The 15,475-nt window shown below is 41.2% G+C and overlaps 1 protein-coding gene across 2 annotated transcripts in view; it reads left to right on the forward strand.

Moving 5' to 3' along the window:
- lsamp (limbic system associated membrane protein) overlaps positions 1 to 15,475 on the forward strand; it is a 533,378-nt gene that overhangs the window by 291,517 nt on the left and 226,386 nt on the right. The window contains exon 2 of one of the 2 annotated variants that reach the window (XM_023266027.3): positions 14,149 to 14,227. In XM_023266027.3, coding sequence (XP_023121795.1) covers positions 14,149 to 14,227 — 79 coding nt within the window. Of the gene's footprint in view, positions 1 to 13,809; positions 14,228 to 15,475 lie in introns of those variants that run through there. The other variant, XM_023266026.3, reaches the window with a different exon arrangement.

Here is a 15,475-nt window from a genome sequence, read left to right on the forward strand (position 1 = left end):
ACAGCAGAACTTGGAGGTGGTGCGATACCTCTTAATGTAAAATAAACATGTTTTCTGCCACTTACGCAAGATTCTGTTTTATTTAGATTTTTATTGATCACTGTTAAAAAAGAGTGAATAGTTGTGTTCTAATTTAGACCATTAGCTGTTAAGCAGTGTTTTGATCAGAGTAAGGTCTTCATCAGCTTTGCAGTTGTATCCAAGCCAATGAAGCCAGCCAAGAGCTGCAGTTTCTCCAATGGCTATTTGAGGCTGGCTCCAAAAGTGACTGAATCCCCATAGAGCCCCATGATAAAATGCCCAACTTTCAGCAAAAACAAAGTTGTTAACTGCCTGGCACAAAAAGAGTTTTTGTCTTTGTAGCTTATTTTCTGTAACTATTGGAGGTGTTTTTCTTTATTTTCATGACTATTTATTTACATTGTAGATTGTCACTGAAGGCTGAAGGCAAATTCCCTTACACAGCCTGGAGATGTGTTTGGTGTCATTGTCCTGTTTAGCGCTTCACGGTAGGAACTATACATGTAGAGGTGAACTTTCCCCACTGTGGGATCAATAAAGTTTATCTTATCTTATCTTAGAGATCATCCGTTCACTTTTTCTGCGTCGCACAAAGACACATCAGGTGGAACCAAAGATCTCAAATTTGAACTCATCAGACCAAAGCACAGATTTCCACTGGTCTAATGTCTATTTCTTGTGTTTCTTGTCCCAAACAAATCTCTTCTGTTTGTTGTTTTTTTTCTTAGTAGTGGTTTCTTAGCAGCTATTTGACCATAAAGGCCTGATTGGTCAGTCTCCTCTGAACAGTTGATGTAGAGATGTGTCTGCTACTAGAACTCTGTGTGGCATTTATCTGGGTTCTAATCTGAGGTGCTGTTAACTTGTGATTTCTGAAGCTGATGACTCGGATGAACTTATCCTCAGCAGCAGAGGTGACTCTTGGTCTTCATTTCCTGGGGCTTTCCTCATGTGAACCAGTTTCGTCATAGCGCTTGATGGTTTTTGCGACTGCACTTGGGGATACATTCAAAGTTTTTGCAATTTTCCAGACTGACTGACCTTCAGTTCTTAAAGTAATGATAGACTGTCATTTCTCTTTACTTAGCTGATTGGTTCTTGCCATAATATGGATTCTAGCAGTTGTCAAATAGGGCTGTCAACTGTGTGCCAACCGGACTTCTGCACAACACAACTGATGGTCCCAACCTCATGAAGAAGGCAAAAAAATCCACAAATTAATCTTGATGAGGCACACCTGTGAAGTGAAAACCAATTCAGGTAACTACCTCATGAAGCTCATCGAGAGAATGCCAAGAGTGTCCAAAGCAGGAATCAAAGCAGGGTGGCTACTTTGAGGAATCTAAAATATAAAACATATTTAGAGCTATTTCACAATTGGTTGTTTTCTACATTCCATATATCTTGCTTCATAGTTTTGATGTTTTCAGTATGTATCTATAATGTAGACAGTAGTCAAAATAAAGAAAAACATTGAATGAGAAGGTGTGTCAAAACTTTTGATTGGTAGTGTGTATGTATATATATAAATTAGATAGATAGATAGATAGATAGATAGATAGATAGATAGATAGATAGATAGATAGATAGATAGATAGATAGATAGATAGATAGATAGATAAATAGATAGATAGATAGATAGATAGATAGATAGATAGATAGATAGATAGATAGATAGATAAATAGATAGATAGATAGATAGATAGATAGATAGATAGATAGATAGATAGATAGATAGATAGATAGATAGATAGATAGATAGATAGATAGATAAATAGATAGATAGATAGATAGATAGATAAAGATGTTGTTTTCACAGTCTGCTTAAGTTCCACTCACATTCCACCTTTATGCTCTTTTTTGGATTATAGTTACATACAGCTGTGCAGGAAGCCTATGGATTATGTTGCAAAAGGGTTTGAATGTCTTACCTACAGGCTAAGGTTACAGCTTGTTGTAGCTTTAGCACCTTTTTTTTATTTGCATGCCCAGTGCTGCAGAACTCCATAGCTTGCAAAAAAGTGTCATTCTTATGAAACATATTGTGCGTAATTCAGTATAGTGCCAACATAGACAACTTCAGCTGTCATCCAGGGGGAGAGTTATGCAGAAAAAAAAGAAAAAACTGAACAGAACTGCAAGAAATTCAACAAATGTGACATAATAAATTAAATAGGCTTACTCAATAAATTATGACTTACATGAATCACATGACTTACAAGGCCAATGAAGCTTCCATCGAAAAGATTAAAACATCATATCAATGTGAGGAGAAGACATTTTCCTCGAATTAATACAAGAAACATGCATAGGTGCCATGCAGTTTTTTTTTCTTTCACGTTTTTTTTAAAGCTTGAATGGCATTCTTTTAAATTATGTAATTCACATTTGCATCTTATGCAGATTTGAAATTTGATTAAAAACTGTCATACCCACTGCACAGCAGTTTAGAATACCACGAAGCAGCGTTTTAGTGTCCGTCACCACAGTTTTTTTTCCAATTCCTTTTTGCCGGTTTTGCCTGCAGTGTCAGGACCTCCGCTGTGCCATTGCAGACGTCTCATCAAAATGAATGAGGAGGCTGTTTTTAATGCAGCACTGTAGTCTGTGGGAACATGACCTCGGGGTTATAGGGGTGCTAGGATGGTGGAAGACCTATGTTGGTTCCAGTGAGAACATTACCCTAATGCTGCCTGAGGCGTAAATGTAAACATGCGAGAGAGTCCTGTTTAAGCTTCTGGGATTATAGAACGGTGTTATAGCTGATGTATGAAAGTGATGAAGATCCCTTGGGTGCTGTATGCAAATGCCCCAGGCTTGTCATTTCTTTGCTGTACACATTTACCCTGTTATTCACCAGAGAGAGACAAAGAGAGTGGGAGATTAATTTATGCCAAGGCAGGTTTAGAGGGAGATTCTAGTTTAGTCTGTATTATTAGATGTGATATAAGGCTATTATCTGAAGAAATGAAGCTTCTGCAGTTTCCCTTCAACACCTAACAAGCAATGACTCATTCCAGGTTTTTATCTCGGGTTGTTATTGACTTTTGCAGCTTGTGGCATTTCTTTCTCCCTTAATTATTTACTCTGCCCTTTAGCCTCGCTCCATCGCCTCTGTTTCCGGGTATAAACTGTGTGCATAAAGACATGTGTTTATGGTGATGATGGAGATGACGTGCACGTAAAAGATAAGGACAAAGTTGTCAGATATGGAAAGATAAAAGACATATGAAAGGAGGAATACAGGGAGGGAGAAGATAAAGATTCGTCACAGGGGAGGAGTAAAATGAGAAATCTGCAACAACTGACTGCAATTACGGTGCCATCTTGTCCACGGCCTCCTAATTAAGAGAACAGAGGGAGAATACAGATTAGATGGGAGGGCCTGGAGACAGGCCTGTGGCTCTCCAGTCCACAGAGAGAACCTCACCCAGGGAATCGCTCTGTTCATACAAAACAATGTGGGGGTCTACATTATTCATCTTCGGAAGTGAGATGCAGAGAGGCAGCGAGGGGAAAAGGATGGAGTCAAATGGATGTGGGGGTGGAGAGATAAGATGTGGAGGCATGCCGCTTGGTAAAAGAACACTTTACATTCCTGTGTTTTGCGCCTCTGCTTACTTTGTTTTACATTGGTGGTTTTGGTAAAGCTTATAGGGGAACTCCTTGTGAATGGGTTTTCTGTATTTTTGCCTACTCCCTCATGGGTTAAATCCTCCCCAGAGCCAACCGCCAGCATGTCCGGCTACCAATCACATGCAATTTAGCAAGCCTTTTAGCTTCTAATGGTGCTGCTGTGCTGTAACAGCGTGGTGTACAATAGCAGTGCTGCAAGAACATGTTTGCTTCTACGAGGTGTGAAATATTAGGAGGCTGTGAAAAAGGACTGTGTTTGTATTTCCTCACAACAGATGTTTATTTTGGCACACAGGTATTATTAATGGGGAATAAATTATTTTTTCACATACTGTATGGGGCTGCAGACATCATTGCAGGTGACAGCTTCTGTGCTAAATAAAGACAACAATCAGATGTTGTGTCTGGCAGGTATTTGACCTACTTGTTGGATGTTCCTCCTACTTTCCTGTACCTTTAAAGGAACCGCTGAGCTATAAGAGTCACATCAGTGGCATTTTCAAAGATTTGCCTCAGGCTACTGTGAGATCGATACACACATTAGTCTCAGCAGGGGGTTCCTGTAAGAGGAAAGTAGAATTTACTGAGATTCGCACTACAAATTAGTTTACTTGGAGTTCCCATGAAGTGTTTGCAGTTTACCATGCTGCCTGCGAATATCTGAAATACACATCATGTATTTCATTGCTTGCTTAAGAAGACTAGTTGTGCAACATACTGCCAAAAAGCAAACACCCGAAGATGGAATATAAACGTGTTTATCACCATGTAGAATTACACTGGCCAAGTATAACATTGTTTCATGATTCAGACAGGTCTGAGAAAAGAGCCAGGCATTGGGAAGCAATGCAGCAAGATTTTCAGTCCAAGGGAGCCTGTTTATTTGACTGTTTATCTGTAAAAGAACAACTGAAAAAAAATTGAACCTTGTCAAATCAGAACCAGTGAGGGCCCTGTAGGAACTATACTGAACAGCAAAACCGTGGACAAGTGCTAGCGGGTTCCTGTCTATCTATTGTGGTTTGCATGGTAATCTGAGACCCATGTTAAAAAAAAAAAAAGTCTTTAAATTAACCCCTTGATGCCTCGTGTCGCAAATTCACAACATACCGCTTTCATTCAGACTGCAGCCAAGATCTACATGATATACAGCATCAGTACCACTACCAGCAGGTAACTCAGACTAGCTGATGTCAAAATGTGTGAGGCCCTTTTTAAAGCACCACATTCAATTTGAAAAAATAATCTGTGCGTGAATGAGGCAATTTCACACCGTTGCTTTTAATTTATGTAGACAGTCCTCAGAGTCGACACATATACTCTGAAAGCCCTAATTAGTCATCTATCACTTCTTGAAATGCATCCCGTAATTTAGTGGATGAGTTATACAGAGAAACAACAACTTAAGTGAGGGGTAGCTACATAATGATTTGCATCGACTTGCTGTTCCTCAGACTCGTGGAGCTGCTTTGTGTTCACAAGGACAAGCTTCTTCGATCTAGCCGAGTACTTTTGCGAGGAATTCGTCTTGTTACCCTGTAGGTTTTCACCTTGAACGTTACATCTGCAGCTAAACCAATCCTCCTCAGCAAGGTCTCTCTGTGCTTGAACTCTCTAATAGAACTGAATAGCGAGCGAAGGGATGACCCTCAGGGGCCAACTCAAAGCAATTCTTTTGCAAGAACATTGAGGAGATGTTTTGTGTCGGGGTAGAGGCGGAGGACGACCGTCTCCAGTCAGGGAGATGGATAACGTAACGGGGCTGAAACCCGAGGTCAGTCTCTGGCAGTTTGTGGATATGGGAGTGACTCGCAGCATGTTTGATTGTCCTAACCGCGAAACACTGGAGCATTTGCGTCACCAGTTGACCCACTGTAGACGTAATTGCTCTCTATTTAAGTTGTGGTTGCAAAGGCAGAATGAAACAATCAGAGCACCAGAACGTAGATGAAATACTTTCGTCATAAAGCCATGAGGCTGTTTTACTTCTAATCTTTTGCAGTATGCATCTAACAGTAAATAAGAAATTGTATTACACAACATTCTTACGGAACTGTAATCATACAATTGTGCTTTGGTTCACTTTCTTTTCCTATAAGTCCATAGCACATGTCTCTGTGCAATGCAATCTCATCTCAGAATGCTATTCAGGGGGTTTTGCTGACCATTACATTTTGCATTGCAGCTCGGAATGAAATGAACCAGCTCAAAGTCAGAAGCTATTGCTCAGTGTGAATGACCTGGAAACAATGCAAGTAGCCTCATGCACCACCTCAGCATAATGGTATTGGTTGGGAAACCTTGTGCATTTATAGGTAATTTTTGCCCTCAACACACTTTCTTATATATTACAAAATAATAAAAAAAAATAACTCACCTTTCCTATTGGAGAAAAAATCCCATGGTTATTCGGGAAATGTTTGTGGTTTTACCTCTGCAGATCCAAGTTTGTGGTCCTTGTTGTTTGTGAGGCAGCATGGAATATCTCAAGTGTGACTTGGGACCATAACAGCTTTTGGCAATGCATATATTGATGGAAAGTTTGAGGCGAGAAGGAAAACCCAAAAGAAACCTAAAAAAAAACCCCATCTGTTTGTGAGACAATACAAGCAACGCATGCACAAATACTACAACCTTCAAAAGCAACAGTTTAGATCTGATTACTTCACACAGGAAAAGCAGTCGACCTACAATCTGGAGACATGAGCACTAATGTCTAGGGCAAGAAAATCACTTTTCAACAGACAGCCTTCTTCAATTCCCACAACAACCATCTCACAGGTCTGCACAAAGAAATCAACAACGGAGGTGCTGTTCAGTTAGACATAACCACTCACAGGCCAACTGAAACTCTGTCAAGGTTACATTTTTTGATGCCTAAAAGGTGCTTTTTGGAGTACTTTTTATGCTTAATGTGTCTTCCGGAGTGTGTTTTCTGTGTGTTATCTTAAACAAGTAGGTGTTGGCAACCTCTGCAGGTAGGCGTTCCTCCAGTATAAACAAGCGTCTTTGAGAATGCAGAGCACATTAGTTAGATGTTAATCTAACCAAAAGCAGTAAAAAAAAAAAAAAAAAAAAAAGAACTTGAAATGTTCTGCTTTATTTTGTATTTCTGCTGACAGAGAGAAAGAGGGATAGAGAGAAAGAGGCTTGGGGCCAAGGTGTGTTATGTTGCATTACTGTGTGTGCGTGTTGGCGGTGATACAGGATACTGCTGAGTATGTTGCTGGGTATCGTTTTTCCAGCGTATCATGCATTTTGCTGCCAACACTCAAGTTTTGATAGGAGTGCCAGGGCAAATTACGCATGCATTTCCTCTCTCTTTTTTTTTTTATGTAATGAAAACAAGAAAACTTGTCCGTTGATCTCAGGTCTTCGTGTTTTTGTCCCGTACACACAACCTAGAGGACGCCTGAATATGTGGGCATGTTTTACTAATGCAACCAACTTTAGTTTGACACAGAGCGTATTTGGCTTAAGTGAAAAAAAAGAAAGAAAGAAAACTCCGGCTCATTGATCTTCTATAGCTCACGACCGAGCTGACTGCCATTTGTTTTCATGCAGAGGTTAGATAGTGCATACTGGAGGTGGATGGAGAATCAGAATCCTATTATAGATCCTCCTCTTGTTGAAACTGTTGCGGTGTTTGTGTTTCATAAGCCAGTATTGATTTCGGACCCAAAGACGGAGAATATATTTTGGAACACAATTCACCTATAAGGAGGTTTATTCTAAAACGACTTATAGCATTTAGAAACACATAAACACTTCTTCCGTTCAAAAAAAACGAAGAAAAATGAAGGGGAAAAAATGCAAAAGGAAGGAAAACATTGTTTTCAAAATGTTTTGTGAATCAGTGGCTCATTGTTCAGTAATATGTGTTAATGTGTCCACTCATAGAAGTTTATTTTAGTCATCCACTTACAAGAACTGAGAAGAACAATGGGGAGAATGGTGATTCCTGTCAGAGTGGCAGCGTCATACATAAGCCAGTAGCCATCGCAGAGCAAAGTGAGGCAGAGATGCTGCTGCACTGCTGGCTTGAACAATAATCACTGAGCTGCTGTGAGGTTTGCTGTTGACCTTTACTCTGGCACTTTTCTTTGAAATCAAATTCTGCATGTTCCCACTGGCACAATGTCGGGTTTGCAACCCAAAATGAAACATTTGGCCTTGACGTAGCCTTGAGTGCTTGCTGGAAAGCCAGAGTGGTAAACTTTTTTTCACACACCCTCAATGCCTATTGTGCTAGTTTAGCCACAGCTACGTGCAGCAGAGTTTTATTTGTGTGCACTCTTGCACAATAAGTGTGTGTTCACATTTTTTTCCTCCTCCACTTCGTCTCCTCCTACTGTGACTTCCATCTGCAGACACTGTTAGGTGAACAGGCTGCCATTTGCACTCGCTGTGATATCTGACAGCAGTTTAACAGTCCGTGTGAAATGCTATTATTAATACATATAGCAAGTGTCAACCTACGTTTTGTGACTGTATTCAAAGATGCACTTAAAGAAGAAATCAACAGTGAGAGTAATGCTGAATCGCTGCTCACAAGTAGTGTGTTACCACATCGGAAATTGGGACTCCACATTCTATTTAATTGTAATTGGATGCTCAGTTCCACATTTTGTCTGTACACTTGACAGACAAGCATAAATGCTTGCTTTCAGTCATGCATCAAGCTGTCCTCAAGCTGAGGGATAATTTGCCATTGTGAATGTGCAATGCCTGCTGGTAACGTAAGTGTGCAGACAATGGACCAGTCACAGTGAAAAGTACCACACTAATTTATCTGACAGTGCAAAAATGCCAATCTTGCTACTCCCTAACATGGTAGCACTTTAATAAAGTTGGGTCCACAATCATAGCAGCAGAGTGTTCTGACTTTTAATTCCAAGTGTCGCTCATGTTCCAAAAACATCCTGGACTTTTCATAAGGCAACTTGAAGAAATCTTTTTAACCATTCCTCTTAATAAACATTCATTTCCTTTAAACCCCAAGTGCCCAGTTTCTAACACAGGCCATCCAAAGTAAAGCTGAGATAGCCCAGAGGACACTAACACACCATCACAATTCTTTTGACAAACTTTACAAAGCTCCCTCTGAGCCACTGAATAACAGAAGAGCAGCAACAGCTTAATTCATTTTCAAAGATAGGTTCCTTTTGATTAAGTTGTCCAAATTCCATGTCATTCAACCAATGCTTCTTAAGTTTAATTTTCAATTTTCTTCATCCCCTACCTCTGTGTTTTCCTGCTCTTGCCTGTTCCATCCTGATTGTTCTTACACGTTCCTATTACCTTTGTCTCCCTAGTGGATTTAGTCCATGTGTTTTCCCTCTGTCAGCTGTGTTCCCAGAGCCTAGTGTTCCTGTTTTCTGTTTATCCCCGAACTTGCTGTCACACTTAACCCATTTATTGGACTCTGCTTCCTACTAAGCTCCAGTATATTGAAATGGCAATCTCTCCCCAACCCTGGGTCTCCAAATGGTTTAACTGATGGTGTCGATGTTGCAAAAAGTGTTGTTGCTTTCTGATGTAGTAGAATTAAATATTGATTATTAGAATAAATGCCCACAGAATGTCAGTTTTTATCCCTCAGTTCCCGAGTTGAAAGTTATTTTTTTGTCCTTACAGTTACTCTGGCTGTTTTCTTTTCCCCTTTAATCCAGACTTAATTTTCCCCAGAAAATTTCGGACTTGGTGGTAGACAGAATTGCATAGTGGAAATGAGGATTACAAGGAACCTGTCTTACTGCTGATGGGGTAATTATTCCATAATCATTACTTAGTGCTATCAACATTTACTTCATAAATGATAAGTTGAAGTAGGAAACTTGGCTACTGCCACTTTAACAGCCTAGGCAGTTTTAATTATTCATATCAATTGTTATCTTCTAAAGTTACTGTCTTTTTGGCACAAAATCCCCTCTTAATAGTTTCCCAGGCCATGTTTATGTGCTCTGCTGCAGTGGGAGATTGCAAAAAGAGGTCACTCTGGAACACGACGGCTTGATTTTACCAACAATAAATAAGGGACAGCTGTAGATTTTGAACCTTTTCCGGGACCTCTGAATACTCAGAATGCCAGGAGAAATGTTTGGTGCAAGAAAAGATATGTTTCCAGTGAACATCTTGATGTTTTGACATACGTGTGGAAATGTTACCCTGTCCTTTAGTCTGTAAAACCCCTTATGTTTTTCTTTTAATGGAAGATACAGTCTACGAAGTGAGCTTTGACATTAATAAACTTCCCTGTGAGGAACATTTCAAGAGTGTCTGGATGTTAAAGCTGTTACACAGAGAGATGAGTAATGATGAAATGTAGGCAGTGATGAAATCCAGGTCATGATATGGTGCTCTAAAATAATGTTCAATCACTGACACTAATGTATGGTTATGTTTGCTCTACTGAACAAGACTTTCAAAGGTAAAAGCAAGACTGCAGTAAACCTTGCCAGTCTAAAATAGTACTTTGGTGGATCTTGATTGCTATCGACTGATGTTTTGTAAGTAAACCCAACAGAACAACGGATCTAAAACATGCAGAATGTGATGTCTTTAATTTATTTGATGTTGACCGTACAGTAAATTCTTGAACACAGTTATTATACTCTATTCTGATACAGTAATGGCCTGCATTTTAACACGGTATGAAACTGCAATATCTGTATCTCAAGGTCATTAGTTCTCCTCATTAGCAACGGAAGTGCCCCAGGAAGGCAGTATTTTGGACTCTTCTGCTCAATAAGAAATCATATGTTGATTATAGTAATAGCTGACTCACGCATTCAAACTGCAAACGCTCCTTTTTAGCTGCTGTTTAGAAAGGAACAAACTCAAGGCGTCACTTAGTTTCTGAATCACAGACCGGGGTGTCGGTTCGCTGATGTCTATTTTAAAAATTTCAGACGCACGGTGAGCTAACACTACAGGAAGAGTACGTATAAAGTCTCCATTTGGAGTGGATTTTCTGTCTTTACATCTGAATCATACGTCTGTTCCTTCTGTTCTGAGTTCTTCTGCTTTGATCGGCGAGGCCGTGCAGTGTCGCTCTGCCAGAGTCATTATGACTAATGAGATGGGACTAAAGTCAGGGCACCTCATAATGTGTTGCAATAAAATCTCTCCATCGCTACTGTGATGCAGACCTTGTGTCAAAAAAATTACAAAAGGTCAAGTCATGTCCGACTAACAAACATCAGAAACATTTGCAAGTTTAATTTCAGCCTTTAAGGAAGCCCCAGCATCAGCTACACTTCTTATGCAATGCTGTGTGATTGTCCCATTGCCAAATGGGAAGCAGCAGAAACATGATTCCTAGTTACATTTCATTAGTCTCTGGTGTATTTCTATAAGAATCACTTCCCGGGGCGTTCCTTTCTATCACCTTTTTAAGCTGAACTACAGAGTTGAATAATAGATCATGTTCTGCCTCCCCCTCAAAGAAGTTAATTCCCCTTATGGTACCGTTGTTTCAGCATTTATCTGTCTCAGACTGTGGTACTTATCATAGAAAACAGCAATTATTATGTATTTCCCCCTCACTGTATCATGCATAATCACTTCCATTGTCCTGAAAAATTCTCCTGGGCACTGTGCTGTAGAGTTTGGAGCCGGTACAAAGTTGGATATCTTTATTTTCGTATTTGTAGTTGACATATTCGTAGCACACCTGTCATCATTCCTGTGCTAATAAGGATGTGGTGAAAAGAGAGAGATGTGCTGCATATTTCGGCAGTGAAACACATTCAATCAAGATTCGACTTTGGGCCTCTGTGCTTTCTGTGGCATCTCCTATTTATTCAGCTGTCAACTGCCTGCAAATGAAAGGGATTGAAAAATTGTTAATGCTCATGGCTAACCATGGGCCACATGGTTCTGCATGTCTTTTGTTGTAGGAAATTACAAAATATTGCGTGCGGTTTATATGCGGCAGAATGTATGTCCAGTTATGCTGTTCAAACCACAGCACCACCCATCCAAGAGCATCCCAGCTGCATGATAATAACCCTTCTGTCTCCCAGCACTCGGTTTTCTTGTGTGTGTGTCTGGGTGTGTGTGTGTGTGTGTGTGTGTGTGTGTGTGTGTGTGTGTGTGTGTGTGTGTGTGTGTGTGTGTGTGAGTCCTTCAGAGTGAGGGATCACTGGCCTTTTGTTAGGAACTGGTTAAAGCTGCTGTGTTGCTGGCCTCCCCTCCTCCACTTCTCTGCCACACAGGGACGATTTCCACTTATTACGCAGACACGCTTATCTCTCAGATCACTGACAGACTTTTGAGAATTTCCAACTAAAAATATAGCTAAAAGGCACATGGGAGTCATTCCTGTATACATTTGTATGCAACAGAGCGCCCCTTCTCTCCTCTTCAGAACCCAGTAGTCCCTTTTTAAGTGGTCTTAATGCATATGCTCTTTCATAAACTGTGCAATCTCCAAGATAGCTGAAACCTCCAGAAGCTTAAAGGAAATGGTAACGAGCGCTGATTATTAGTGGCCAAGTAGGGAGCAGCTCCACAAGCATTCCTTGCTGGAAACATTTCAGTGCGTCTTAATGCACTAACATTAGCACCTCCGTTCCTTTCTGTGACCAGCAGCTATGAAGGCTGCTTCTCACAGAAAACTACTGCTGCCAGATGGGGTGTTGGAAAACTGGGGTTTGTGTCTGATCTGGTGCTTAAAATCTGCTGATGCTAGAAATAAGGCTTAACCACACCTCCACTGCACTGGTTCATTCACTGGTGATCAGAGCAGGATTACTTCCTGTTGTGTGAGCCCCAGAAAAACGTCATATATGCTATCCTTGCCATGATCTGTACCTCTACCCATGTGCAGAGTTCAGAGTAGCAGAGTTAAAGAATTAAAGACAGATTATAAAGCATTATCCAAATACCCCCAGAGACCAATAAAAATGGGAGCGCATCGTGCTTGGAATGACAATGATTCACATTAGTATTAATGCATTTTCTGAATCAAATAAAATGCCAAATGCACTGCCTAAATTGTTGCAGCGCAGTTCATTAAGCACATCGTCGAATGAGCATTAGATCATGGCCTATTAAGGCCGCGCTTGATTGGCAAGTTGTGAAATTAGAAGCTCATTCTGCATTTGTATAATGGAGAGGCGCGCACCTTCAAAAGTTGCGTCCTTGCTGCGGTTGGAAGTGGATGTAAGCGCCTACAAAGCTGCAGCCTCATAGCAGTCTGATAGTCTAGACAAGAGGTGATTATGTCTAGTTAAGCTACACACAGCTGAGCTTCGCCCCGTTCATGGTCAGCAGTGTTTGTGTTCTTAAACTTGTTCATTTTTTCGCCTCTCATTTCCACTTGATTCAAATTTTTTTTTAAAGGGAAGAGTGTGAAACTGTCAAAATAACCACAACAGACTCCGAAAAAGTTCTGCCCTAAGGATGGTTACAGTGTAGAAAGCACCTCATTTCTGTATATGCTTTCACAGCTAAAGTTAATAAAAAATAGAAAATAAGTAAGCAAGCAGTAGGTGGGTTTTTTTCTTCTTTTGTGATGACAGGTTTCACTGCTTTCCTACCAAACTCCACACTGAAATTATATAATCTCCCACATTAAATTACAATTAATACAGAAAGTATTCACTAGAGAGTCCATGGTCCAATGCAGATCTGCTTGGCATGAAAACGCTATAGGAGCCTCTGCTCTACATAAATGGATCCCTGTGAGTATACCGTTTGTTTGAAGACTAATGACGATGGTAGTGCAGTGATACCAACAGGGGAAGTGTCTCTCTGCATGGTTTCACCTTGAGGGGGGTAAGAAAGCAAAGTTTTGGAGAGATTACATGGTTTGCATTGGAGCTTTTCATTATTATGTTTCCCCATGAGCCACTCTGTGGTTCCAGAACTTGTGTCCAGATATTCAAGAACATGCATCAATATGCTTCATGTGAATATCCCTGAACAGGAATTGTTTTTGTTTTCTTTGAAAATGTTTTCTTTTTCTTATTTTATTGTGCTCCTCGGTCCTCATTCGGTTGTGTCTCACTGAAAGGGACCTCAGGTGGTGCTGTTGTCCTGACAACCAATAAGGGGAGCATCACAGTCAGACGGCTGGATAATCTGAGAGAGGGAGAGAGAGAGAGAGAGAGGAGGTGGAGGGGGGAGTGATTTTCCCAGACTCTGAGCAGAAGCCTGCTTCTCTCCATCGCAGCTGCTGGCTGTGCCGTCCCTTTACGCAGAGAGTATTACGCATCAGTGGACTACAGAGCGAGGACCCCGCACGCTTTTTTGCGGCCAAAAGTATTTTAGGAACCATTCATCACCCATCCATCCCGGACTGCTTTGGACCTAAACACATCCCGCGTTTTACCAGAAGTCTGGACAACTATTCTTTCCTTCCTCCCCTTTTCACCCTTGGATCTATAGCTCCCGAAACGCGCGCTAAGATGCAAGTCGGACGCAAATCGTGTTGGCGGCAATTGCAGGCTTCTTTTTTCAGACTGCTGTGTCTTATCCCCACAGGATTCCCCGTCCGGAGTGTGGATATGCAGCGGGCCACCGACAACATCACGATCCGCCAGGGCGACACGGCGATCATAAGGTAGGACTCGTTCTCCCAACTTTCCTCTCCTCCCGTCTCCCACCGGATGCACAGCAGCATCCTCTGGCAGCGAGCGAAGCAGCTGGACGCAGAGGTGATCATTGTATGGGCTGCGTTCATGTGCTGACAAAGATCCTGCTTGTCTGTTGTTGTTGTTTTCAGTGCGTTTTAATAGGAAATGTTTGGATGTGAGTTGATCTGCTTTGCAACTTTTATCTCGCCAGCCAGCGCTGACCAAAATCCCCACACTGTGTCAACAACACCCCTGCAGAGGCTCAATCGTTTGAGTTGTTGAAGGAGCTCAAATGCCTTCCTTCGCATGACGCACAGAGCTTTGGATACCGAAGCTCCACATCTGAACTTAATTCAAGAACCTCCCGATAAGGCGAAGTGCGTCACGGTGTCCAGAGATGCTGTTTGTGTGCGTCTTTAACACACAGATGAGATGCGAGCAGAACTGAAAACAGATCTGTGTAGTTCTGCTTGGATCTTACAAATCACAGAGGGGTGTTTGGTGAAGGAGGTGGAGCACCCTCACATGGTAATTTAACTCAAATTCCTTGCTTTTGCACCGCTGGTTAAAGAATCCAAAGCTCTATTCTCCAAATCCTGCTCAGTGTTTTGTTTTTTTTTTTTAACCTGGAATCAGTTTTTGTTTCCACAGTCCCACTTAATCACCTCCTAGACAATGCAAGCTGTCAACTCAGTGCTATTGTGATACCACTGTGCAGATGTCAGCGACCACGTGATTCCCGCCATGTGTTTGTGACAGGCTGTAGATGTAAGGGGATTTAGATTGGTTGTTTTTTTTTAGATTTTTTTGTAAACAAGGAGCTTTGCCTCCCCCAGCGCCTTTTCCCCAAAACCCACCTACCCACCCACCCACCCCTAAAATGGGATGTACTATACTGCTGGGAAATCCACTGGTATAATAAGCTGCACACAATACACTCAATGGCATTGATTTTCCTCCCTCCCTCTCTCTCTCCCTCACTCGTTCTCTATTTCATGCTGTATTTACAGTGCATCACCCAGTCTCGCCTAATGAGTGTGAGAATATAAAATGCAATTATGGCACAGACTTTGAACACAGCCTCTCCAAACACCCAAAGGAAAAGAAAGTTACACAGTCACGTTTCTCCACATGTGCACTGAGTTTGCAAACACCCCCCTACACACACTCACACACATGCACAGAATAGATCCCTCTAATGGATTCCTTTTTTTGCAAACAGGTGCCATCCATTC

Source organism: Amphiprion ocellaris, chromosome 7 (genome assembly GCF_022539595.1).
Source record: "Amphiprion ocellaris isolate individual 3 ecotype Okinawa chromosome 7, ASM2253959v1, whole genome shotgun sequence".
NCBI lineage: Eukaryota > Metazoa > Chordata > Actinopteri > Pomacentridae > Amphiprion > Amphiprion ocellaris.